The 27,485-nt window shown below is 42.3% G+C and overlaps 1 protein-coding gene across 5 annotated transcripts in view; it reads left to right on the top strand.

Moving 5' to 3' along the window:
* The window catches only part of grin2ba (glutamate receptor, ionotropic, N-methyl D-aspartate 2B, genome duplicate a), a 40,320-nt gene extending 14,548 nt beyond the window's left edge, over window positions 1-25,772 (top strand). For all 5 annotated transcript variants that reach the window (XM_051885702.1, XM_051885699.1, XM_051885701.1 and 2 more), the window contains 14 exons: window positions 3,184-3,756; window positions 11,278-11,421; window positions 11,985-12,255; window positions 12,322-12,514; window positions 13,955-14,069; window positions 14,188-14,396; window positions 14,694-14,865; window positions 16,841-16,994; window positions 17,080-17,205; window positions 17,798-18,027; window positions 18,675-18,835; window positions 18,955-19,142; window positions 20,128-20,366; window positions 20,507-25,772. In XM_051885702.1, the coding sequence (XP_051741662.1) occupies window positions 3,202-3,756; window positions 11,278-11,421; window positions 11,985-12,255; window positions 12,322-12,514; window positions 13,955-14,069; window positions 14,188-14,396; window positions 14,694-14,865; window positions 16,841-16,994; window positions 17,080-17,205; window positions 17,798-18,027; window positions 18,675-18,835; window positions 18,955-19,142; window positions 20,128-20,366; window positions 20,507-22,555 (4,806 nt within the window). In that variant the 5' untranslated portion in view covers window positions 3,184-3,201 and the 3' untranslated portion in view covers window positions 22,556-25,772. The remainder of the gene's footprint in view (window positions 1-3,183; window positions 3,757-11,277; window positions 11,422-11,984; window positions 12,256-12,321; window positions 12,515-13,954; window positions 14,070-14,187; window positions 14,397-14,693; window positions 14,866-16,840; window positions 16,995-17,079; window positions 17,206-17,797; window positions 18,028-18,674; window positions 18,836-18,954; window positions 19,143-20,127; window positions 20,367-20,506) is intronic.
* Window positions 25,773-27,485: the final 1,713 nt, after the last annotated feature.

Below are 27,485 nucleotides of genomic sequence, written 5' to 3'. Positions count from 1 at the left end.
AAATATTGATCTGATGAGCGCAAGCCGCAGTGTTCGTGTGTGTCACAGACACCGGCGGAGCGCGGCTCACGTCTAAAGCCACACGGGTCGGTGAACCGCACTCACTCCATCTGCTTCATCAAGAGATTTGAGGTGTGTTATCCGCTCACCTCTGTCACAGGGCAGCTGAAGCCTGTTGTTGGCTTGATTTGTCCTTTTGCTGTTGTTTAGAAACGTTGCAGTTTCTCATTCATGTTCTTCTTTTTCCAGAGTATTTTTAAATACTCTAAATTTCATCACCATGAATTTATTTCTTAGTTTTGTTTGTTTCTCCTTTAGTTTACCTCATTTCAAAAACAAAACACTTTTTTTGTTTTGCAAAATAATTAAAATGAAATAAGAAATTATTTAAAACAAATTAACAACTGAAAGAGTATTTAAATGAAAATCTATCTATCTATCTGTCTGTCTTTCTGTCTGTCTGTCCATCCGTCTATCTATCTATCTATCTATCTATCTATCTATCTACAGTGGGTACGGAAAGTATTCAGACCCCCTTAAATTTTTCACTCTTTGTTATATTGCAGCCATTTGCTAAAATCATTTAAGTTCATTTTTTTTCCTCATTAATGTGCACACAGCACCCTATATTGACAGAAAAACACAGAATTGTTGACATTTTTGCAGGTTTATTTAAAAAGAAAAACAGAAATATCACATGGTCCTAAGTATTCAGACCCTTTGCTCAGTATTTAGTAGAAGCACCCTTTTGATCCAATACAGCCATGAGTCTTTTTGGGAAAGATGCAACAAGTTTTTCACACCTGGATTTGGGGATCCTCTGCCATTCCTCCTTGCAGATCCTCTCCAGTTCTGTCAGGTTGGATGGTAAACGTTGGTGGACAGCCATTTTTAGGTCTCTCCAGAGATGCTCAATTGGGTTTAAGTCAGGGCTCTGGCTGGGCCATTCAAGAACAGTCACGGAGTTTGTTGTGAAGCCACTCCTTCATTATTTTAGCTGTGTGCTTAGGGTCATTGTCTTGTTGGAAGGTAAACCTTCGGCCCAGTCTGAGGTCCTGAGCACTCTGGAGAAGGTTTTCATCCAGGATATCCCTGTACTTGGCCGCATTCATCTTTCCCTCGATTGCAACCAGTCGTCCTGTCCCTGCAGCTGAAAAACACCCCCACAGCATGATGCTGCCACCACCATGCTTCACTGTTGGGACTGTATTGGACAGGTGATGAGCAGTGCCTGGTTTTCTCCACACATACCGCTTAGAATTAAGGCCAAAAAGTTCTATCTTGGTCTCATCAGACCAGAGAATCTTATTTCTCACCATCTTGGAGTCCTCCATGCGGGCTTTCATGTGTCTTGCACTGAGGAGAGGCTTCCGTCGGGCCACTCTGCCATAAAGCCCCGACTGGTGGAGGGCTGCAGTGATGGTTGACTTTCTACAACTTTCTCCCATCTCCCGACTGCATCTCTGGAGCTCAGCCACAGTGATCTTTGGGTTCTTCTTTACCTCTCTCACCAAGGCTCTTCTCCCCCGATAGCTCAGTTTGGCCGGACGGCCAGCTCTAGGAAGGGTTCTGGTCGTCCCAAACGTCTTCCATTTAAGGATTATGGAGGCCACTGTGCTCTTAGGAACCTTAAGTGCAGCAGAAATGTTTTTGTAACCTTGGCCAGATCTGTGCCTTGCCACAATTCTGTCTCTGAGCTCTTCAGGCAGTTCCTTTGACCTCATGATTCTCATTTGCTCTGACATGCACTGTGAGCTGTAAGGTCTTATATAGACAGGTGTGTGGCTTTCCTAATCAAGTCCAATCAGTATAATCAAACACAGCTGGACTCAAATGAAGGTGTAGAACCATCTCAAGGATGATCAGAAGAAATGGACAGCACCTGAGTTAAATATATGAGTGTCACAGCAAAGGGTCTGAATACTTAGGACCATGTGATATTTCAGTTTTTCTTTTTTAATAAATCTGCAAAAATGTCAACAATTCTGTGTTTTCTGTCAATATGGGGTGCTGTGTGTACATTAATGAGGGAAAAAATGAACTTAAATGATTTTAGCAAATGGCTGCAATATAACAAAGAGTGAAAAATTTAAGGGGGTCTGAATACTTTCTGTACACACTGTATCTATCTATCTTTCTGTCCATCCATCCGTCTATCTATCTATCTATCTTTCTGTCCATCCATCCGTCTATCTATCTATCTATCTATCTATATATCTTTCTGTCCATCCGTCTGTCTATCTTTCTGTCTGTCTGTCTGTCTGTCTATCTTTCTGCCCGTCTGTCTGTCCATCCGTCTGTTTATCTTTCTGTCCATCCGTCCATCCATCCATCTGACCGTCTGTCCGTCTATCTTTCTGTCCATCTGTCTATCTTACTGTCCGTCTGTCTGTCCATCCATCCGTCTCTCTTTCTGTCCATCCGTTTGTCCGTCTGTCTGTCTGTCCATCTCTCTGTCTGTCTTTCTGTCCATCCGTCTGTCTATCCATCTGTTTATCTGTCCCTCCGTCTGTCTGTCTGTCTGTCTGTCTGTCCGTCTGGTCTTCCATCCATCCATCTGTCTATCTATCTTTCTGTCTGTCCGTCTGTCTATCTTTCTGTCCATCCATCTGTCTATCCATCTATCGATCTGTCTGTCCGTCTGTCTGTCTGTCCTTCCATCCATCTGTCTATCTATCTTTCTGTCCATCTGTTCATCTGTCTGTCTGTCCGTCTGCCTGTCTTTCTTTCTGTTCATCCGTCCATCTGTCTGTCTATCTATCTGTCTGTCCATTGGTTCATCCGTCCGTCTGTCTATCTTTCTGTCCATCCGTCTGTCTGTCTGTCTGTCCGTCCGTCTGTCTGTCTATCTTTCTGTCCATCCGTCTGTCTATCTATCTTTCTGTCTGTCCATCCATTATGACATTAACGCTGTAAAAAGTTTAATGGTCCTCATAAACATAGAAACAGCCGATCCAGTACAGTTTATAAACTCAAATAATCTGATTATTATCACATTTTGTGTAATATTGTGAAGTTTCTAGTTGTTTATCTAATTTCATTTCACAGTATTGATGTACGAATGATGTGTCAAACCACAGGCCTTATTTATGAAGTTGTTCGTGAAGTAATTATGTAAATTTCTGCATTAAGATTTTTCTAAAACAAGAGCCACAGTTAAAGAATGTGCTTTTTTTCTCGCAGGTTTTTCTCTCCTCCATCATGTCCATCTGCGTTTACCGTGGCTTAGCTCCACCCTCTCAGGAAAAACGGGCGTGGCTTTGTCAGCCAGCCCCACCCTCACTCCACTGGCCCCGCCCTTCGCTCTATCAGCTGTTTGCCGTGTGCCTGCTGCTGCTTCTGCCGGCGGCCGTCCAATCGCGGCGCGATCGGGGCGGAGGGGGCGTGGCCCACTACATCCCATCATCGGTGGCTCAGTTCCCACCCATATCCAAGCTGCTGCAGGGCCTGAGCATCGCAGTGGTGCTGGTGGGGAACTCCAGTGAGGTGGCGCTCGCCGGCACCCGCGACAAAGACGACTTCAGCCACATGCCGCTGGCGCCCAACGTAGAGATGCTCACCATGAATGAGACGGACCCCAAGAGCATCATCAAGAGCATCTGCGACCTGATGACGGAGCACTGGCTGCAGGGCGTGGTGTTCGGAGACGACACCGACCAGGAGGCCATCGCTCAGATCCTGGACTTCATCTCAGCGCAGACGCACATCCCCATCCTGGGCGTGAAGGGAGGATCCTCCATGATCATGGCCGCTAAGGTACGCGCTGCTCTTAAACATTTCTTCCCTATAGTGATGAGTGAAACGCTTCTCAAACAAGAACAAATGTAGGGCGGGGCTTGATTTTGTCCGTGGGGAATTGATTGGATGGTTGTGGTTTGCTATTGGTGGATCTCATGTGAGTGACAGGTTGCTCCGCCCTCATCATCAGAGAAGAGAAGAGATGCTGCAAGAGGGAGGAGAAGATATTCTGATTCAACATGAATTTAAAACAATAATGATGTGCATCGATAAATCATTTATAATAAACACTGCAGTATTCCATAAAAGAGAGTCAATTTTGATTTCACGGTGACTTGCATTCTAAAGAGGGCAGCGCAGATGCATGATGAAGGAATGCGTGTGTGTGTGAGGATGATAATGATGATGATGATGAGCCGACAGACACACACAGAAAGCGATCAGGTCCTCGTCGTAAGCGCTGTGAGTCAGATCTGTGCCCACGCTCAGAGGACGCGCGCTTTAAACGCCTGTGAAATCACAGCGTCTCTCGAAACACACGGATGAAGATGAAGATGAAGAGCGGCTCGGCCCACGCTCAGCTGTCCAGCGGCTCCAACCGCGCACAACCTTTACAGTGTCAGGAAAATAACAGTGTTAATGTCGCAAAACTCAACAATTATGAAACAAATTCCATAAAGCAGCTCTGCAGAAGACAGTAGTGATATTATTCACTAGATATACTGTATATATTCACTAGAGTTTAAGGGTCACTTCGTCCAAAACTTGTCACTTCAAAAACCTGTGAACTTAAAAGAAGACATTTTGAGAAACGTCTGTGTAATGAAAGTCAGTGGGGTCCAATGTTGTTTGATTCCCAATGTTCTTCAGCATATCTTCTATTGTCTGAAGAAAGATGAAGATAGAAAGTCACACAGGTTTGAACGACATGAGGAATGACCCGTTTCTGGGGCGAACCATCCCTTTAAGCTGGATTGAGTGTGCTGAGAGATCCAGGCTGGTTTATGATGGTCTGGCTGTTTGAGCGTGATCACTGAGTCTTGTGAGATGGACCACATGAAACCAGATTTGATGTTTCTTCTTGTGAGCTCTGTGATGTTCTGCTGATCTTCTGTACCGAGGGGTCAGAGGTCAGACAGGATGACCTTCAGCCCAGAGAGAGAGTCTCACCTGTTTCTCCATCTCTCTCTCTCTCTGTGGCCTGGTTTAGATAGTGTCAGTGTATCATGTGTGCTCTGCTTTAAAGACCAGAGAACTAGGACACATATTTAGGGCTCCTCTCTCTCTCTCTCTCTCTCTCTCTCTCTCTCTCTCTCTCGCTGTTCGTCTTCACATCTCTCCGTCTGTTCGTCCTTCCTCCGTCCTGCTCTCCGTTCCTGCTGTCTGCTGATCATCACAGAGAGAAGAGAGAGAGACACGCTGAATGAGAGTACGAGTTGAGCTCAGTCAATTACCCAGAGTCCTGTGCCAAGATGCCTGCTGTCAGGACGCCACAATCTGTTACACACACACAGCAGTCATTGAGCAGAGGAAGTCATGTGACCGCTCCTGCAGTTGTCATGTGTGTATGTTGTGCGATTGTGAACCGCAGCATCTCACGGTCACCTTCAGCACCTCATGTTTAGATTTATGTTTGTGAAATAAAAGCTGAAAAAGATGTTTTAGGGGCTGTTCACACAGAAAGCAGGGCGGTGGAATGGAAGAACTTCTTTCAACTTGAGCACAGTTTGTAGACCACATTTTCATCACTGTAAGATATACGAAACATGAGCGCAATGTCATCTGGTGCGTTTGCATAGAAAAACAATGGAAAACGGACCCATAGTCTGCGCTGCGAACAAAACTTCGCTAAACGCGCCTGCCATCCAATGATCACAATGAGCTTTGATACTTGTGATATGAAACAAAGTCTCAGCTTTCAAATTCTGTCAGTTTAATCACGAAATTCAAGGAATAAAGATGTGGAAACATCAGCAAAATTTAGAGTGCAAAAAGGTCCATATTGTCAGTAGTTAGTGATGTATGACGCATCGCTCACAATGAGCTAACGGCCCGTTCACACCAAGAATAATAACTGTAACGATAACTGTAACGATAACTATTACTATAACAATAATAAACGATAACTATAAGGATAACAATAACTGTAACAATAACTGAAATGATAACTGTAATAACTAAAATATAATTAACAATAACCATAGCGATAACCACCTCGGGTATTTTTATTTATTTTTTGCGAACTAGTCCTAGGTTTTTCGCCCGATCTGAACCAAACCAGTGCAGAAATGTTCTCTGGAGTCTGAATATCAATAATTATCGAAAAAGTTGAAATTTTGATTCACTGTCGCTAAGGGGCACCAAAACGTACGATGTGGGTGGAGCCACTTTTACTAAAATGGCAATAACGCAAGAAAGAAATTAGATATTTGCGCCAAACATTAGGTGGCGCTATAACTTGAAAAAAACTATGCAACCGTTAATCCGATTGACTTGAAATTTGGCATGCAGTGTCTTGGTCCAAGGGGGCATGACTGTCTATGAGGACATTGGCGTATCTCAACATGGCCGCCATCGGCCAATGAAATTTGAGCACCTATTAGACAAGGTTAACGGAGGCCGATCGGAACGAAACTCAGTGGGCATGATCGACTCATGGTCCTAGAGGTTTGTACAGATTTTGAAAGAAATCAGCCACTAGTTGGCGCTAACGAGTTTTACACCTCAGTAATCACGTGGTGTTTCACAGATCCACTCAATATGCATATAATTTGTTAGATCTCCTCATTCTGAACAACTTTGCCTCAAGAACCAATGCTGTCAATCGAATTGTTCATTAATTATTCGCAAATATGTGAAAAACCTACTTTTGCAAACTAGTCCTAGGTTTTTCGCCCGATCCGATCGGAACGAAACAAGTGTAGGACAATTCTCTGGACTCTCTAGATCAATAATTATCAAAAAAAAAAAGTTTAAGTTTACCCTTTGGGTCACTATAACTGGGTCATTTAGAAAATGGGCGTGGCTAAATATACTCAAAAGCCTATAAATCCTAAACAAAAACTCAGAACTTTACCAAAAGCACATGCAGCATATGACTCTAAAGTAGCATGCCAGCTTTTATGGTGATTGGACCATAGGTGGTGCTATAACTGTTAAAAAACTAAAAAAAAAAACATTTATTTTTAATGGTTTTGGATGAAAATGTATATAACTTTGGGTGTGGTCGACTTATTTTCACAGGAGTCACATCTTTAGACTCCTGAAACATTGGCAAATCCAACGATACCAAATATGCAAGGTTTTGCATTATGGTTTGTGCTACATTGTGATTTAGCGCTTAAAAAACTTTTGCGAATATCTTCGAAACCGTTATTCCTATTGAGACGAAACCACCGTAGGAAACACAAAACCTAAGTTGGTTTACTAAATGTCATTGCCCAAATGTCAAAATTTTGATAGAAAGTGTCAAAAAAATCCAATCAAAGTCGCTCATTGGTCATTTTTTTTTATGCTCTCATATATATAAGTGTCTATAACTTCAAAACGAAATGAGATATTTTCACCAAAATTAACACACATATGTATGGACACACTCTGAGGACACCCAAAAAAAAAGTGGTGTAGATCAGGCAATAGGTGGTGCTATAACTGTCAAAAAACCTTTAAAAACCATGTTTTTCCTTACTAAATTGCCTTTATTGCCTGTAAACGCTCTTTTCCATCTTTGATCTAAGTGTTTACATGCTTGCTAAATAAAATATAATACCTTTTTATGTGCTTTAAGGCCTTAAATGCTTGAACCCCAATAAATGCTGCTTGCAGCTTTAATTATCATTATAATTAAAGTTATGGTTATGGTTATCATAGTTAAAGTTATCTGATAACTATAATTATAACTATAACACTAACTATAACGAATACTATAATATAATAACTGTAATGATAACTGTAACGTTAACTGTAACAATAACTATAATAACTATAAAAATAATTATAACAATAACTATAAAGATAACTATAACAATGGCTGTATTGATAACTATAACAATAACTATATTAGCATCCACACCAGTAAACAATAACATTGTGTTTATTCTCAGTTTTGTCGTCTGTCTGTTTAAATGCTGCAGCTCTTTAAAGCAGGATGGATTCTGATTGGCTGTCAATGTTTTTATCATTCACCAGCTGGATAAAATCATCCTAAAAGTGATTCCAACGATATCGTTCCTCTGTGGCGTTATCGTTATAGTTGTGGACTCACTTTTCACACTATCTCTTACGTTGTTGTTCAGAATGATTTTTTTTAAACTATATCCTTACAGTTATTGTCCTTGGTGTGAACGGGCCTTAACTTACACTGTATGGGAGTTGAGCTTCACGCTTGCGCGGTGGATTGTGGGATTGACAGTGGACCGGAGAAAGCGATGAAAGCACCGAATAGTTGAGAAACGCTCAACTTTATGCAGATAAGGAGCAGAAAACACTGGGCTTCAGCAAATAACTTTGATGTTGAGGCAGTGTTGTCTGTCTTGAACATGGAAAAATACATGTATTTACACGTTGGATGCTTTACAGTTGTTATGTATGCAAAAATCAGTCACTCATAATTCTGGAGCATTTTAGAATGTGACTGACAAGAGACATTCGTGAGTGTGTGAGTGTGTGTGTGTGTGTGTGTGTCAGGATAGTCAGAGAAGCACAGCTGCCAAAGCAGTGTGTAGCCACAGTGTGACAGCGGAAGAACCACTTGTGTGTGTGTGTGTGTGTGTGTGTGATGAGTAGCTGTTACATACATCACTCTCTATCTATTGAAATAACCCGTTGTCCCGGTTTACATGCGAACCAATAACCCCACAACACAAGTAAACCTCGTTCACAAGACTTTATTAATAATTCACTTTATTTCCCGGTAGTGACGTCAAAATCATTCAAATATCTGAGTCTGACTATTCCACTTGTTATGTCTGTTGTGATGTTAAATAAAGCATTAAAAACCGCAGAGTGTTCCTGTCAGCGGGGAACTTACGGCTCATGTATTCTCCTCTCATGCAGTTACAGATGCAGCGTTTTGACTGTGGCACTTCTGCACGAGATCAGAACACATTTATAATTCTTCGGGTCAAGAAAGAGTTTGAGTTTGTGATATATTTCCTCGTCCCCTACAGCGAAACACTCGATCTGTTTGGATGCGCTTAAATCCACAGTAAGGACACTTTCCTTTCATATAGCACACATGCGCACTTCAATATGCCACAGAACGCAGGTTAATGCATTTACATGGCAGGAGAAATCAGGGTAAGGGACAAAAGTCTAGCTGTGTCCGTCGTTGTAGCACATTGTAACGCATTTACATGAACACAGGCATTATTAAGCTTATTATGCATAATCGGGGTAAGAACGTGCATGTAAACGCATTCATGGTGTTTGTTATAGTAATGTCAATATTGTTTGGTTATTTAAATCAGGGGCCCATGGGAATTTAAATTTAGTTTGATCAATTTTAAGTTCATAAAAAGTCTTAAATATCGTATACATATATATATATATATATATATATATATATATATATATATATATATTCAGAGTCAAAATATAATTCATAAATCATCATATATATATATATATATATATATTTATAATCATTTATTATTTTGACTCTTAAAAACATTTTTAAAAAGGCTGAAATATGAGGTTTATAATTTTTATAAACCTTGTTTTTGTCAAAACTTGTATTATTTGCACTGTAAAGTTGTTTAAATTGTTGTTTTTACAGTCATTTCATGGCTTAGGATCGTACCATTAACACTGACCTACATCCCCCCCGATATGGAATAAATTTTATTTGTGCAGGTCTTAAAAAAGGTCTTAAAAAGCCTTAAATTTGTTGCATAAACATGATCACGATGTTCACTGTGTGACAGTCATGTGATCACCTGCGGCCAATCACATACTCATATTGATTACATACAGTTTCTTAATGTTTACAAATCTGGTTTAGTCACTAATAGTGTCTCTAATGGTCTCGTTAAAATGAGCCAAATATTTAATTAAAAAAATGAGAGTTAGAACAAGGTCAGCTCTAATTAAGCTATAAGGACTAATTACATGTGCATGACTTTAATTAGAGAATCCACAATATGTGACATAACGGTACAAAACACACGAGAGCAAGAGCCATGTGACGTCTTTATGAGCTGATGAATTAGCTGTTAAATGTACTTATATATCCGACTTTATATAAAGAGCTGTGATACTTATATATCCAACTTTATATATAGAGCTGTGATACTTATATATCCAACTTTATATAGAGAGCTGTGATACTTATATATCCAACTTTATATAGAGAGCTGATACTTATATATCCAACTTTATATAGAGAGCTGTGATACTTATATATCCAACTTTATATATAGAGCTGTGATACTTATATATCCAACTTTATATAGAGAGCTGTGATACTTATATATCCAACTTTATATAGAGAGCTGATACTTATATATCCAACTTTATATAGAGAGCTGTGATACTTATATATCCAACTTTATATAAAGAGCTGTGATACTTATATATCCAACTTTATATAGAGCTGTGATACTTATATATCCAACTTTATATAGAGAGCTGTGATACTTATATATCCAACTTTATATAGAGAGCTGTGATACTTATATATCCAACTTTATATAAAGAGCTGTGATACTTATATATCCAACTTTATATATAGAGCTGTGATACTTATATATCCAACTTTATATAGAGAGCTGTGATACTTATATATCCAACTTTATATAGAGAGCTGTGATACTTATATATCCAACTTTATATATAGAGCTGTGATACTTATATATCCAACTTTATATATAGAGCTGTGATACTTATATATCCAACTTTATATAGAGAGCTGTGATACTTATATATCCAACTTTATATAAAGAGCTGTGATACTTATATATCCAACTTTATATATAGAGCTGTGATACTTATATATCCAACTTTATATAGAGAGCTGTGATACTTATATATCCAACTTTATATAGAGAGCTGTGATACTTATATATCCAACTTTATATATAGAGCTGTGATACTTATATATCCGACTTTATATAGAGAGCTGTGATACTTATATATCCAACTTTATATATAGAGCTGTGATACTTATATATCCAACTTTATATAGAGAGCTGTGATACTTATATATCCAACTTTATATATAGAGCTGTGATACTTATATATCCAACTTTATATAGAGAGCTGTGATACTTATATATCCAACTTTATATAGAGAGCTGTGCGTTACGTCAGCATTTTTATATAAGAACACATTTAAGTCAAATACTTTAAATCACCATTAAATCACTTCATTGATTTCAATCTTCCATCTGAATCAGACCCGCTGAACACTGCAGCAGTGAGACATGATGATCCAGAGAGAGAGAGACAGGTGGTGTGTGCTGTATGTGTCTGTCCTCATGAATGCATAAACAGCACGACAGATCCCCCTGTGTGAAAACCACCCTGTCTGTCTCTCCACAGGACGATAACTCCATGTTCTTTCAGTTCGGGCCCTCCATCGAGCAGCAGGCGTCTGTCATGCTCAACATCATGGAGGAATATGACTGGTACATCTTCTCCATAGTTACCACATACTACCCCGGTTACCAGGACTTTGTTACCAAGGTAACTCACACACACACACGCACTCACCAGACACTGATGTGTGTCTTTAACACTTTGGGTTAGTCAAAAAACACGCAAGGACAAGCACTGGGATAATATGATATCAGCAGTCACAGATATTTGCATTCGGACAGGAGGAGATTTTGCATAAAACAGCGGGTGATTTGCTTTGGAATTTGTACAAAGGTTGTGTGTGAGAAGAACAGAATAGTAGAGCTTGACGCCAGCAACACCAAGGCCATGGGTTCGATTCCCATGTCTACCTTGAATGCAGTGTAATTCGCCTTGGAATAAAGCATCTGCCAAATGCATAAATGTAAATGTTTTATTGCAAAAATGATGCCAATTGGTAATCGCATCTGGTTGGGCGGTCGCATACGCAAAAGTTCAAATATTTGAACTCATCCAAAGCTTGAATCAGATCAGAAAATTTTATTCACTGTCTATCTCTGTTTGTTGGCTGACCATCAAGACTAAACCTGAATCAGTAACATTACTGAATGTTAAGTGTCTTCAGTAATGCACAGCAGCTCTGTTGATCGTTCATGGTGTGTGAACCTCAGATCCGCAGCACCATCGAGAACAGTTTTGTGGGCTGGGAGCTGGAGGAGGTGCTGCTGCTGGACATGTCTGTGGACGACGGAGATGCCAAGATCCAGAACCAGCTGAAGAAGCTGCAGAGCCCCGTCATCCTGCTCTACTCCACCAAAGAGGAGGCCAACGTCATCTTCGAGGTGGCGCATTCTGTCGGCCTGACGGGATACGGCTACACCTGGATCGTGCCGTCTCTGGTGGCGGGCGACGCCGATCACATCCCGCCCGAGTTTCCCACAGGTGCGTGTTGAGGCTCACGGCTGATGAGGAAGACGGTGCGGATCTCTGACGCTTGTGTCTCTGCAGGCATGATCTCGGTGTCCTATGACGAGTGGGATTACGGGCTGGAGGCGCGCGTGCGGGACGGTGTGGCTGTGATCGCGTCGGCTACCTCCACCATGATGATAGACCGTGGGCCGCACACGCTGCTGAAGTCTGAGTGCCACGGGGCGCCGGACAAGAAGAGCCAGATCACGGGCAACAACAACGAGGTGCTCAGGTGAGACTCACACGTGCTCGTACGGCTGCTGAGAATAATCCATTCTTAACATGCCCCTTCATTTACTGTCTGTGTGTGCATCATAAAACCTGAACATTTTTGACCTTGTGGGGACAAAACTCGGTCGCCATGAGGAAAACAGCTTATAAATCATACTAAGTGATGTTTTTTGAAAATGTAAAAATGCAGAAAGTTTTCTGTGATGGTTAGATTCAGGAGTACGGGAGAGAATATGTAGTTTGTACAGTATAAAAATCATTATGCCTATGTAGAGTCCTCATGAATGTGTGTGTGTGGTTTCTCAGCAATGTGCTACAGAGCAGCTTGTTTTATGCAGAGGTCTCTCTCTCTCTCATGATGATGTTTCCATAGTAACACGGGGAGGAGTTTGGAAGCTGCAGTGGTTGTGGTTGCCATAACTGCACAATACATATGTCACACTTCCCCCTCAACAATGAGACCATAAAACATCAATACATACTGACAGACAGACAGATAGATAGACTGATAGAGAGATATATAGAGAGACAGATAAATAGACGGACGGATAGATAGATAAAAAGACAGTCAGATAGATAGATAGACAAGCAGACAGATAGACAGACAGATAGATAGATAGATAGATAGATAAATAAGAAGACAGATAGATAGATAGATAGATAGATAGACAGACAGACAGACAGACAGACAGACAGATAGATAGATAGATAGATAGATAGATAGATAGATAGATAGAAAAAGACAGTCAGATAGATAGATAGTCAGATAGATATAGATAAAGACAGATAGATAGACAGACAGACAGTTAGATAGATAGATAGATAGACAGACAGATAGACAGACAGACAGACAGTTAGATAGATAGATAGATAGATAAAAAGACAGATAGATAGATAGACAGATAGACAGACAGACAGACAGACAGATAGATAGATAGATAGATAAAAAGACAGATAGATAGATAGATAGATAGACAGTTAGATAGATAGATAGATAAAAAGACAGATAGATAGATAGATAGATAGACAAATAGACAGACAGATAGATAGATAGCTTCACACTCCTAGAGAGCCGCTGTCCTGCAGAGATCAGCTCCAACCCTAATCAAACACACCTGAACCAGCTGATCAAGCTCTTCAGGATTAGTACAGGCCGTTGAGTTTTTCTTTTTTTCTTTTCAGGGTTGGAGCTAAACTCTGCAGGACAGCGGCTCTCTAGGACCGCTGGTCGACCAATGATTAGTCCAATATTAGGGGGCGGCCCTATCCTTTATTCATATTTTTTGTGTGTCAATTATGTATATTGTTATCAGTATTATTGTTGTTGTGTGTCCTGAAGTATGTGACGGTATTACATGCGTGTGAGTCAGTGGATGTTGAGTATCTCAGATGACGTGTGTGTGTGTGTGTGTGTGTATGTATGTGTGTGTGTGTTTGACAGGTATCTGATGAACGTGACGTTCGAGGGTCGTAATCTCTCCTTCAGTGAGGACGGGTATCAGATGCACCCCAAACTGGTGATCATCCTGCTGGACAAGGACAGACAGTGGGACAGAGTAAGACTCGTGACGTGATTGTGCAAATATTGAAGTGAACGACATCAAACGCCGTTAGCTGTTGGTTTTACTGTCTCCGTCACGTGACTGATGTCCACGTGTGTGTGTGTGTGTGCAGGTGGGTAAGTGGGAGAACGGCTCTCTGAGCATGAAGTATCACGTGTGGCCACGCTTCGAGCTGTACTCCGGGACGGAGAACCGTGAGGACGATCATCTGTCCATCGTCACGCTGGAGGAGGCGCCGTTTGTGATCGTGGAGGACGTGGATCCGCTCAGCGGGACCTGCATGAGGAACACGGTTCCCTGCCGAAAGCAGCTCAAATCAGTGTAAACACACACTCGTCTTCTGATCGGCACTCACTGACCCTGTTTCTGAGGCTGTTTTACTGGTTTCAGTGATCCCATCACGAAGTCTTTTAAACCCCTTTCTGATCACCAGAAACACATCTTAAAACCAGCCAAAAATGGACAAAAAAATCTATATAATGTAAAAGAAAACACATCAATAATCTATAAATACATATATTTATTATAGTGTTCATTAATATAACAGGTTGATGTTTATGGTTAATGCAGAAAGTTATAGTTAATGTCTGTCTGTCTATCTATCTATCTATCTATCAGTAATCAGACGCGTGAACCTGCGGTCTACATCAAGCGCTGCTGTAAAGGTTTCTGTATCGACATCCTGAAGAAGATCGCCAAGTCTGTTAAGTTCACGTACGATCTTTATCTGGTGACCAACGGCAAACACGGCAAGAAGATCAACGGCACGTGGAACGGGATGGTGGGGGAGGTACGGCTCAGTGTTTCAGATCAATTATAAATGAAGTAAAGAGTCATAATCACTGTTCTGTGAGGGTTTGTGTGTGTGTTTGGGTTACTATTTATAATTAACTGTCTATAAAAATAATCAAAGTCTTTGAGTATGCGGTGTCCTCATTTAGATAGCAGTGTGTGTGTGAGAGAACTATAGTGTGTGAGAGTCTGTGAGTGAAAGAGTGTGTGTGCTAAACAATGTTCATAGTTTCAATCTACATTTCACACGCTGCCATCCCATCGAAACACATACACACACACACACACACACACACTCTTTCGTGCCCCAGTTTAGTCATGTGAAGTGAAGTTCAGGTATTTAGAGCTAAATTTACCAACAGACAGAGAGACAGACGGACAGACAGACAGAAGGAGAGAGAGACAGTGTGATAACCCACTTACTGTCTGTTGTTGATCTAGAATCTCTCGTCTCATCTCACACATGAATCTCTGCTGCTTCATGTCTTCATGCCGCTCCTCATGTCAACATAGTACAGCTATGAATGCTGGGAATGAAGTTAACCTACCTCTTGAAGTGTGCGCGTGACGTGTATTTAGGTGATATTTTAATAGTGTTCACATATAGAGGTGGGCAATAAATCAATAGACATTTTGGATTATGATTTCTATCACAGATATGTTCATGTGTGTCGTCATAAAAGTTTATCCTTTGCATGTTTTTAAGCCTTGACAGTTCAAAGTACAGTTTAAAGTACATCAGACATTATTAAAAAGCTACACCGATCAGCATAACATTATGAGCACTGACAGGTGAAGTGAATAACACTGATCATCTCTTCATCACGGCACCTGTTAGTGGGTGGATATATTAGGCATCAAGTGAACATTTTGTCCTCAAAGTTGATGTGTTAGAAGCAGGAAAAATGGGCAAGCGATTTGAGTGAGTTTGACAAGGGCCAAATTGTGATGGCTAGACGACTGGGTCAGAGCATCTCCAAAACTGCAGCTCTTGTGGGGTGTTCCCGGTCTGCAGTGGTCAGTATCTATCAAAAGTGCTCCAAGGAAGGAACAGTGGTGAACCGGCAACAGGGTCATGGGCGGCCGAGGCTCATTGATGCACGTGGGGAGCGAAGGCTGGCCCGTGTGGTCCGATCCAACAGACGAGCTACTGTAGCTCAAATTGCTCAAGAAGTTAATGCTGGTTCTGATAGAAAGGTGTCAGAGTACACAGTGCATCAGTTTGTTGCGTATGGAGCTGCATAGCTGCAGACCAGTCAGGGTGCCCATGCTGACCCCTGTCCACCGCCAAAAGAGCCAACAGTGGACACGTGAGCATCAGAACTGGACCACAGAGCAATGGAAGAAGGTGGCCTGGTCTGATGAATCACATTTTGGGTCCTTGGGTCCTGCCATCCATGTGGATGTTACTTTGACACGTACCACCTACCTAAGCATTGTTGCAGACCATGTACACCCTGTCATGGATACGGTATTCCCTGGTGGCTGTGGCCTCTTTCAGCAGGATAATGCGCCCTGCCACAAAGCAGAAATGGTTCAGTAATGGTTTGAGGAGCACAACAACGAGTTTGAGGTGTTGACTTGGCCTCCAAATTCCCCAGATCTCAATCCAATCGAGCATCTGTGGGATGTGCTAAACAAACAAGTTCGATCCATGGAGGCTCCACCTCGCAGCTTACAGGACTTAAAGGATCTGCTGCTTACATCTTGGTGCAGATACCACAGCACACCTTCAGGGGTCTAGAGGAGTCCATGCCTCGACGGGTCAGGGCTGTTTTGGCAGCAAAAGGGGGACCAACACAATATTAGGAAGGTGGTCATAATGTTATGCCTGATCGGTGTATATGTGTACTGATGTTAAGAAATGTACTGTAATGTGTACTGATGTTGATGAAGTTTAATGTGCTTGTATTTGTGAGTATCCTGACGGGATGAGGCATCTGTCTGTCTTTCATCTGTCTGTCTATCTGCAGGTGGTGCTGAAGAACGCTCACATGGCCGTCGGGTCGCTGACCATCAACGAGGAGAGGTCAGAGGTCATCGATTTCTCTGTGCCCTTCATAGAGACGGGCATCAGCGTCATGGTCTCGCGGAGCAACGGCACCGTCTCTCCGTCTGCGTTCCTCGGTGAGACACTCGACTCCGGCTCTGTCTGCCCGTCTGTCTGTCTGTGCTGCCGTGTGACGCGTCTGTCTCTGTTCTCCGTCCACAGAGCCCTTCAGCGCTGACGTCTGGATCATGATGTTCGTCATGCTGCTGCTGGTTTCTGCCATCGCCGTCTTCGTGTTCGAGTACTTCAGTCCCGTGGGCTACAACCGCTGTCTCGCTGACGGCCGAGGTGAGACACGCCTTCCGTCTGCAGATATGAGCGCATCGCTGGCAAATAGCTCTTTCCTGGGAGTCATACATTATTAATTGTAATTTCCAGAACTTTAGTGACATGCAGTTCTTCTCATTATGGTGAGGATGACAATGCATCTGGACGCTATTTCTTGTATTCAGTGCAGTTTTTGTCACACAGCCTGTCCATTACGGCTGAACCATAATGGAGAAAAGTCTGTTTTTCTGATAGAAATTGCTATTTAAACCGTAGGTAGCCTTAACACTTCTCCTTTGTTGGCAACAGGTTTATATGCGATTCTCATTACAAATCTGGTGAAATGGCTGGCATATGTTGCCTTCTAAATTCCCATTATCAGAGACATAAACCCATGGAGTAGCATTTACCGTGAACCGAGCCACTATGTAAACTCTTGGCATGATACCATAGATTTTGATTGGACACACAAGCTTTGACGCCCACAACAGAAGATATAGCAAGTGTTTTCTCCTTCCATTTGAAGGGTGATCATATTTGTTCTGCTGTCAGCATCGTTTTCTCCTCCTCCTCGCCAATGATGGAGTGGTTTGTGTTGTTTCTCTGCTCTCAGAGGCCGGAGGGCCATCGTTCACCGTTGGGAAGGCCATCTGGCTGCTCTGGGGTTTGGTCTTCAATAACTCCGTCCCTGTGCAGAACCCCAGAGGAACCACCAGCAAGATCATGGTGTCCGTCTGGGCCTTCTTTGCTGTGATTTTCCTGGCCAGCTATACAGCCAACCTGGCCGCTTTCATGATTCAGGAAGAGTACGTGGACCAGGTGTCGGGTCTCAGCGACAAAAAGGTGCTTTAACCCTCATCTTGTGTTCTGGTCATTTTGAGTTTTTCCTGAAAATGCTAGTTAATATTATCGCATTGGACTAAAACTTACTAACTCTGCTCACACAGGGTGTAACAACTTCACAAACATTTTTGATAATCTTTGTACTATTGAGGGGCTTTTTCCCCTCCTTGTTAACACTTGTGGTGTTCCGGGTCAAAAATGGCCCGCCTACAAAAAACTGCTTATAAATTTCTCTTTATTTGTCAACTTGTTTTCTTTCAATTATCACAGGTTTTGTTTCTTTTTGGATCTTATTGATTGTAGGCCTCATTGATCTGAGCTGATGTGCTTTCGTTTTTTTAGGGAGAATAAACTTGAGGAGCATAAGCTCGGATCAGTGAGGCCTACGATCAATCAGTTAAAAAAAGAAACACAAAACTTGTGCTAATTGAAAGAAAACAAGTTGACAAAAAGATGAAATCCAGTATTTGGTGATAATATAGAATAAAGAGAACTTTACAAGCCATTTAAAAGGCGGGACATTTTTGACCCGGAACACCAAATAAAGGATTTTCATCACAGCTAGACGATACAAATGTTTAGGTTCAGAGAGCTTTACGCTCAGCCTGTCTGTTCTCTCACTCTTGTGCTGTTGGTATTGTCTTCAGTTTCAGAGACCCAACGACTTCTCCCCGCCGTTTCGCTTCGGGACGGTGCCAAACGGCAGCACAGAGAGAAACATCCGCAATAACTACAGAGAGATGCACTCATACATGATCAAATTCCACCAGCGCAATGTGGACGAAGCTCTGTACAGTCTGAAAACAGGGTGAGGCGTGGGAAAACCAGCTAATAAGCTCCTGTTACTTATTAATGAAATATATTATCCATGTAGAAATGCCACTGTGGGCTCTGAATGCTCTGAGTGTCTGGTGTTTTCAATCACAGGAAGCTGGATGCGTTCATTTATGATGCTGCAGTGCTGAATTACATGGCGGGCCGAGACGAGGGCTGTAAGCTGGTCACCATTGGCTCTGGGAAAGTCTTTGCTTCCACCGGCTACGGCATCGCCATCCAGAAAGACTCGGGTTGGAAGAGACAGGTGGACCTTGCCATCCTGCAGCTCTTTGGAGACGGTACAGACACACACACACACACACACACACTAGTCTCTGTAGACTTGAGTTCTGCTTGTTCCGTACGTGGAGATGACCAAACTGACATTTAGTTTTGTACAACTGCTCATGTTGAGTCATCAGATAAACAATGATCTGCCAACTGGTTTAGTAGTAAAAAAAAATAAAGTAATAATCATGCAATCCTCACTCACTATGTTTTCATGCACTCCAGAAAATTGCTTATAGCGAAAAATCTGTTACAGACACGAAAGCAGCTTTTGCATGTTTTGCATGTGTTCTTAAAGTGTTCGTTCACCCCTAGTTCACCTCATTGGCTCTGACTTGAGCTTCCGTTTACTATATTAGAGTCATATAAGTCACTAGTCATTGTTTATATGTTAATGTGTTTGTTAATCTTTATTGTCCTGGTAAATAGATGTCGATTAAGCTCAGCTCTTGTTATAACTGGATGGCATTCAAATTTCAAGTGTATTTAGTTTCAGAAATGATGTTTGCATTTTGTAAGTCTCATTGTTATATTGACCGTAGTTGTAACAGAGAACGTTCTGCAGACATTGTGAAATATTGTTCTGTGAAGGAGCTCATCACAAAGTCTCTCTTCTGAAAGCTCTTTGACATTCATCATTGGAACGCTTTGTTTTAATTTTCATGTGCACTTGTTTGCACTTGTATGGCTTGTATTTTTTTTAAGTTTAGAATTTTGTTTCTGTCTTCCCTGGGAGTTAATTCTGGGTTCTATTTTTAACAGATTTATATGACATAGGAGCATGAGATTAACCCTCGATGTGAGTGTTACCAGTTGTGTTCAGTTAAATCATGATGATAGTCCTAATGTTTTCTGTCTTGTTTAGATCAGTCCTCTTGTCTCACCTTAGAATCCTGCATTTGTCTGCCAGCAGCTGTGACTCACCTGAGCCTTTGTTGCAAATACAAACCAACCACAAACCAGTCACCCTTTATATTATGTCTGTGTGTGTCTCAGGTGAGATGGAGGAGTTGGAGGCTCTCTGGCTCACCGGGATCTGCCATCACGAGAAGAATGAAGTGATGAGCAGTCAGCTGGATGTGGACAATATGGCAGGCGTGTTCTACATGCTGGGAGCCGCCATGGCTCTCTCGCTTATCACCTTCATTGCCGAACACGTCTTCTATTGGCACCTGCGCTTCTGCTTCATGGGCGTGTGCTCTGGGAAACCAGGGCTCACCTACACCATCAGCAGGGTAATTACACTTACACAACACATGCTGAACATTAGAATCAGAGCTTAGCATGTTTTAACACTTTACTAGCATGAATTAGCATGATAGATAGACAGACTAGTGTCTCTGAACACTGAAATTTCTCTCTCTTCCTCTCTCAGGAGATTTACAGCTGCATTCACGGAGTTGAAATCGAAGAGAAGAGTTCAGCGCTGAATTCACCCTCTGCTACCATGAACAACACCCACTCAAACATTCTGCGTCTGCTGCGCACTGCCAAGAACATGGCATCTCTCTCTGGGGTCAACGGTTCTCCGCACAGCGCTCTCGACTTCATCCGCCGGGAGTCCTCCGTGTATGACATCAGCGAGCACCGCCGCAGCCTGGCTGGACACTCGGACTGCAAGGCCCCGTACCTGCCCGAGGACAACATGTTCAGCGACTACATCAATGAGGTGGAGCGCACCTTCGGCAATCTGCACCTGAAGGACAGTAACCTGTACCAGGACCACTACCTGCACCACCACGGAGGCTCGACCCTGGGGCTGACAGGACCGCCACCCAACCGGCCCCACAGCCTGGGCTCCAGCAGTTCTCTGGAGGGCGGCATGTTTGACTGCGACAGCCTGGGCGGCGGCGGCGTGGCCCCCATCTTCAGCACCCAGCCGCGTTCTGCGCTGACCCACAGGAACATGAGCAAATTCGACCTGCTGCAGAGCCAGACTCCTCCGTCTGGGCCAGGCTTGAAGCAGGGGCTGGCTGACCTGTACGGAAAGTTCTCCTTTAAAGGCGGAGCGTCCAGTTCGGGATATATCGCGGGGCACGACCGGTACTGCAGTGGAGCCGATGACGGAAACATCCGTTCTGATGTGTCAGACATTTCCACTCATACTGTGACCTACGGCAATCTGGAGGGCAATGCTAAGAAGCGGAAGCAGTACAGAGACAGCCTGAAGAAGCGGCCCGCGTCGGCAAAGTCCCGCCGCGAACTTGACGAGCTGGAGCTGGGATACCGCCGCCGCCAGCACCATGGCCACCACCATCATCACCACGGGCACCGCTCCGCCTCTCCTCCGTCTGAGCGCAAACGAGGCAGCCGAGTGAACTCTTCCTCATACCTGTTACAGGACAAGGAAAGCCTGAGGGATTTCTACCTGGACCAGTTCCGGCCCAAAGAAGGCATCCCGCAGTGGGAGCACGTGGATCTTACGGATGGTCCCAGCGGGGGAGGTGGAGGCAACTGCACCAGCCTGGTGTCGGTGGACGACTTCTTGAAGAGCAAACCCAAGAAGCCGGACAGCAAGAGTGAGTGGGAATGTCGCAGCTGTCGCGCCAGCAGTGCTGGCAGCAAGCAGACGGCCCTGCACGCAGGCGGGGCGGGCTACTGTGTGGCAGGTGGAGGTGTCGGGAGCAGTCGCCCCAGTTCAGCCACTTGCATGCGGTGCGAAGCCTGCAAAAAGTCAGGCAACCTGTACGACATCAGCGAGGACAGTAACCACCTGTTGGAGCAACTGACGCCGGCGCAGCGTCGCAGGGCTTTCAGTGGTAAACCGCTACGCCGGCAACATTCCTACGACACCTTCGTGGACCTGCAGAGGGAAGAGTTGGGTGTGCCGCTGGGGTTTGGCGGGGCCGGAGCGCTGCCCCTGCCACCCCGCAGCGTCAGCCTCAAGGAGAGGGAGCGCTGCATAGACCCCTCCAGTCCCTTCGCACACATATTTGAGTGTCCCGAGCAGGATGCAGACCGAGACCCACTGTTCTACGGTGGCCTAGAGAGGGGGAAGAGCACGGGAACGCCATTTGGATTGTTCCCCCAGCGGCGCTCGGTTGGGGAGAGGGATCAGAGAGACAGAGGACTCATGGAGGGGCCAGCTCACTCCTTATCCAAATCCCTCTATCCCGACCGAACCGACCACAACCCCTTCATCCCTACGTTCGGAGACGACCAGTGTCTGTTGCATGGTGGCAAGTCCTACTACGTGACTAAGCAGCAACAGCAGGGCGATATGCGCGGCCCCATGGGCACGACCTCCTTCCTGCCGGCGTCGGCCGCCTCAGGAGTCATGTCTAACTTGGCTCCGCGCTTCCCTGCGGAGTTGTGCATGGGGAACCACCACACCAGCAAGCTCAGTCTCGGCCCGCCTCGACCGTTCAACGGCAGCAACGGACACGTGTATGAGAAACTCTCCAGCATAGAGTCCGACGTGTGAGAAAGGGAGAGGAGCGCGCGGTAAGGGACAGGGAAACATTCTGTTAGCGCTCCGCCGCCAGATTTTAGCAGAACACGCAGAACTTGAGAGAATTGAAAATGTCATTTCCTGTGAAGTTCACGTCCACACCAATCTCCACGAGCGGGTGAGAACAAGAGCAGGTCCATCTGCTGAGTGTGTGCAAGAAGAAGAACAGGAGAGCAGATGGCCGTTTCACCTCCGTCCCTCTCCATCCTCACATCTAACAGCCCAGTCCTGTACTCTTGTCTTTTGTGAAGATACAATCATAAAAGCATGATTGATTTCTTTTGAAACAGGGTAATAACTGTACCTCAGAGACGTTGCTGACTGGTAATCTGTTGATGAAATTGGGTTTCAATTGTCTGTTCTTTTCTTGACCTTGCTCTAGAGGCCTTTGGTGAGCATTAGGGATATTTGAATGTGATGATCAATCCAGTCTCCACATCACGCTAATGTACCCATGGCAGCAGCCTCTCCCATGCTGTTTACTGCCGTGACACACGCGTGCATTAGTGAAAGTGCACAAGCCTCTGCCATCATTTATACTCGAGTCTCTACTGCCGTGATATTTCATATCCAACAAGAAATCTCTGAAAGGTGAAAAACGAAGGCTGAAATGACCGTATTAACGCCTCTCTTTGTTTTGGTTGTAAATACATTTCTCTTTATATAAGCCTACAAGGTTGACCTTTAATATAGCTTTTTCAAGTATAACAAATAACCAAAATAAAGACAAAAACACAACAAAATACACAAAAACATAAAATATGCAAAAATTAGCAAAAGCATTATAATTCATGATAAGTGATATTTTAAGCGATAGTTTGCTTTTTAAATTCATGTTTATTACTTAACTCTGATAGTTCCTAACCAGCTTCATTTTAAGGATTTACCTTTATTCGTTTAGCCGCTGTGTAACAGAGCTGAGCCGTGCTGTCGTGGACATGGTTAATTTACTCGATTAGTTTACCAAATACTCCTCGCTAAGTTTCTCTTAAACGTTTCCAGACTCTCTCTTACACAAATAAATGCCTTTACTTCGCTGTGTGAATGAGGACATTTTATGGAAGCTTGTTTTCATCACTGAATAAAAAATAAAAAAGGTAATTGCTACTTTTTTCTCACATTTGCAAGTTAATATCTCACAATTCTGAGAAAAAAGAACTGTGAGATATAAAGTCAATTCTGAGAAATAATATATATAATATAAATTTACAATTCTGACTTTATTTCTCGCAAATGCGAATTTATATCTCGTAATTCTCACTTGATAACTCGTGATTGCAAATTATCTCACAATTGTGAGAAAAAAGCCAACTGCGAGATATAAAGTCACAATTTTAAGAAAAATATTATAATTCTGAGAAATAATATATATCAATTCGCAATTCTGACTTTTTCTCGCGATTGTGAATTTATATCTCACAATTGTGAGAAAACATCAGAATTGTAAGATATAATTCAATTCTGAGAAATAATCACAGTTCTGGGAAATAATATAATAGATAATATAAACTTTTTTATTCCAAATACGAGTTTATATCTCTCAACTCTCACTTGATAACTCGCAATTGCGAATTTATATCTCACAGTTCTGACAAATTGCAATTCTGAGAAATAATATATAAAATAAACTCGCAATACTGACTTTTTCTCGCAAATGTTTATATCTCGTACTTCTCACTTTATAACTCGCAATTGCGAATTTATATCTCACTATTGTGCAAAAACATAAGAATTGCGAGATATAAAGTCAATTCTGAGAAATAATTTGCAGTTCTGAGAAATAATATAATAATAGACTTCTATTGCAAATTCGAGTTTATATCTCGTAATTCTCAATTTATAACTCGTAATTGTGAATGTATCTCACAATTGTGAGAAAAAAAGTCAGAAGTCAGACTTTTTTCTCACAATTGCGAGTTTATATATCACAATTTTTACTTTATAACGAATTGAGATAAAAAGTCGCAGTTACCTTATTTTTATGCACTTAACTTTATTTATTTTTTATTCCATGGTGGAAACAAGCTTCTGTAAGTATCAGAGATTTCAATTGTTTAAAGGTAATTATAAAGATACGCATTTGCGCTTTTTTACCTCACAAAGTGTTTTTGTCAGATTTAGCTAACAATCGTCCTCAGAGTGTAGCGAAGTAAACGCACACAGACACACACACACACAGATCTCCAGCATCCGTCAAAGCAGGGCTAATTTAACCCTTTCTAACGACTGACTGACTTTGTAAAGCTAATTAGTATGTTGATAGAGTGCGTCATGTTTTTTAATTGTATCGCTATGGTGAGGTCCCGTCCTCGCTTTAGGTCTATACCGCAGAATAACCTTTCATCTCCAGTTAGAGGAACTCTAACCATGTCTTTAACCTTTCTTTTTAGAGCATTATTATTATTATTATTATATCTAAGCATTTTAGGGTGTTTTCTTCTGGTATGTTGAAGCCGGCGGTGTAAATGTTCCCGACTAATCTATGTTTGAGTTTTCCTAAAAACACACATAGTTTAGATTCAGACACACACACACACACACACACACACTTCCCTACATGCTTATAGCTTGAGCTCTATATGCTTGAAAATCACATTTTCTTGTGTTCATAGAGGAATACGCCTATTACGCATAGCTGTAGTTATAATTTTTCTAGTGTACTCGCGATATATAAGCAACTTTAGCGTTCTGTTGACTACTATATTCTCATTATTCTAAGGTAAGTATAGCTGGTCTGAAGTATTATTCTACAGGTAAGAAACGCCCTGTCGTTTATCCACATCGCCGACTCCATCTGTTATTTCCACCAACGTGTGTGTGTGCGTGAGACACGGACTTCTATGTTAAATACTCTTGTTGCTATGGCGCTGCCATGGTGTTACAATGCTGTTCCCATGGTAACTGCAGTGCAAGAGGATGCGGGCTGAATGAGTGAATTGTTTCACTATGGAATAAGAGCTACATCCACTTTGATATGTTACCGAAATTTTTACGTCATTTTCATCTCTGAAACGATTCTCAAGTGAATACATGTACAGATTGTGTATATAATAATGAGAGAATTCCTCCTTTTGTATGACAATATGAACACAAACCTCTATGAGACTTTAATAGTGAGAGAGTGTTTTGATGATGATGATGATGGATCAGAATTCTTTCACATGCTGAATAAAGCGAATTAAAAAAAACACATGAAGTGTTCTTATATGTGTTCTAGGACACTGAAGACTCTCCTGTCATCCTCTTATTCACGTAGGAGAACGAGGCATATGAAATATTGATAGAGAGAGAGACAGGAGAGGAGGGGCTTCCAGACAATAGAAGAGCAGACAGACAGCAGAGAGAGAGAGAGAGACAGGAAGTTGTCGTGCCACGGTTCAGATGACTGGTCTTGTTGACTGTGGCTTTTAATGAACCTGCTGCATCTTCCCCCACAGTCCCACAATGCTTTGTGAAGCTGCGGCTCGCTCTTATTAACGGTCACCTAGCAACAGAGCGGCGCGCGCGCGGGGGGTAAGAGGATAATCATCATCTGAAGCTCCGCCCACTCCACTGACTCACACCAGCAAAGTTTCCTGAGCTTCACTCACTCACTGACTGACTGCAGTGCAGAGGCTCTGGAGCGAACGCACAACATCAAGATCATCATACGCCATATAACCTCCTTCCGGCATCACATTATTCGTTATCAACACACCCACTTTAAAGTTTAACAAAAAGTTGCAGATTCAGGAACACACTTCTAGGACCCCAGATTTTATAGCATATACTGTTCAATTCTGTATTTGTATTTTTGGTTTAATTGATTCCCTAACCCACCCCTAACCCTAAACATAACTGTTAGAAAGGCTCTTGAAATATTTAACATAATTTGTTTTAATATATGATCCCATATTCTAGTGTTAAGTTCTGTTTTCTTAGAAAGAAACATTTTTCAATGTGGAAGTAACTTATTTTCTGTGTGCGAGACTTCTCGTCTGATCTCTTAAAGGGTTAGTTCACCCAAAAATGAAATTTCTGTCATTAATTACTCACCCTCATGTCGTTCCACACCCATAAGACCTTCGTTCATCTTCAGAACACAAATTAAGATATTTTTGAGTATATGACTCATCCATAGACAGCAATATAATCAACACTTTCAAGGTCCAGAAAGGTACTAAAGACATCGTTAAAACAGTCATGTGACTGCAGTGGTTCAACCTTAATGTTATGAAGAGACAAGAATACTTTTTGTGCACCAAACAAAATAATGACTTTATTCAACAAATTCGTCTGTCCCCGTCATTCTCCTATGATATTTTCAATGCAGCGCTTCCAGGTTCTACGTCAGAACGAGACTCACTATTGGCCGGCATGTGTCGTGCTGATCACGTGACCAGCTTTGGCCAATACCGAGCCACCGTTCGGACGTAAACAAGGAAGCGCTGCATTGAAAATAGCGTATGACAATGACGGGGGACAGACGAATTTGTTGAATAAAGTTATTTTTGTTTTGTTTTTGCGCACAAAAAGTATTCTCATCGCTTCATAACATTAAGGTTGAACCACTGCAGTCACGTTGACTATTTTAACTGTTTTTACTATTTTTCTGGACATTGAATGTGGTAATTTTGTTGCTTTCAAAAACCTCGGATTTTATAAAAAATATCTTAATTTGTGTTCTGAAGATAAACGAAGGTCTTTTGGGTGTAGAATGACATGAGGGTGAGTAATTAATGACAGGAATTTAATTTTTTGGGTGAACTAACCCTTTAAAGTGCAGTAAACGGTAAAACAGTTTGAGCTACAAACTAAGGTGTTTATTATTATTAATAGATTAAAATAATATCAAAACAAATAGGCTACCATTTTACAACATCAAGCTAATAAACTGTTTCTGCACATCTAAAATAACTGACAC

The sequence above is a fragment of the Ctenopharyngodon idella genome, chromosome 3, assembly GCF_019924925.1.
Source record: "Ctenopharyngodon idella isolate HZGC_01 chromosome 3, HZGC01, whole genome shotgun sequence".
NCBI lineage: Eukaryota > Metazoa > Chordata > Actinopteri > Cypriniformes > Xenocyprididae > Ctenopharyngodon > Ctenopharyngodon idella.
Note: the sequence above shows the minus strand (reverse complement) of the source record. Positions and strands in the feature narration are given on the sequence as shown.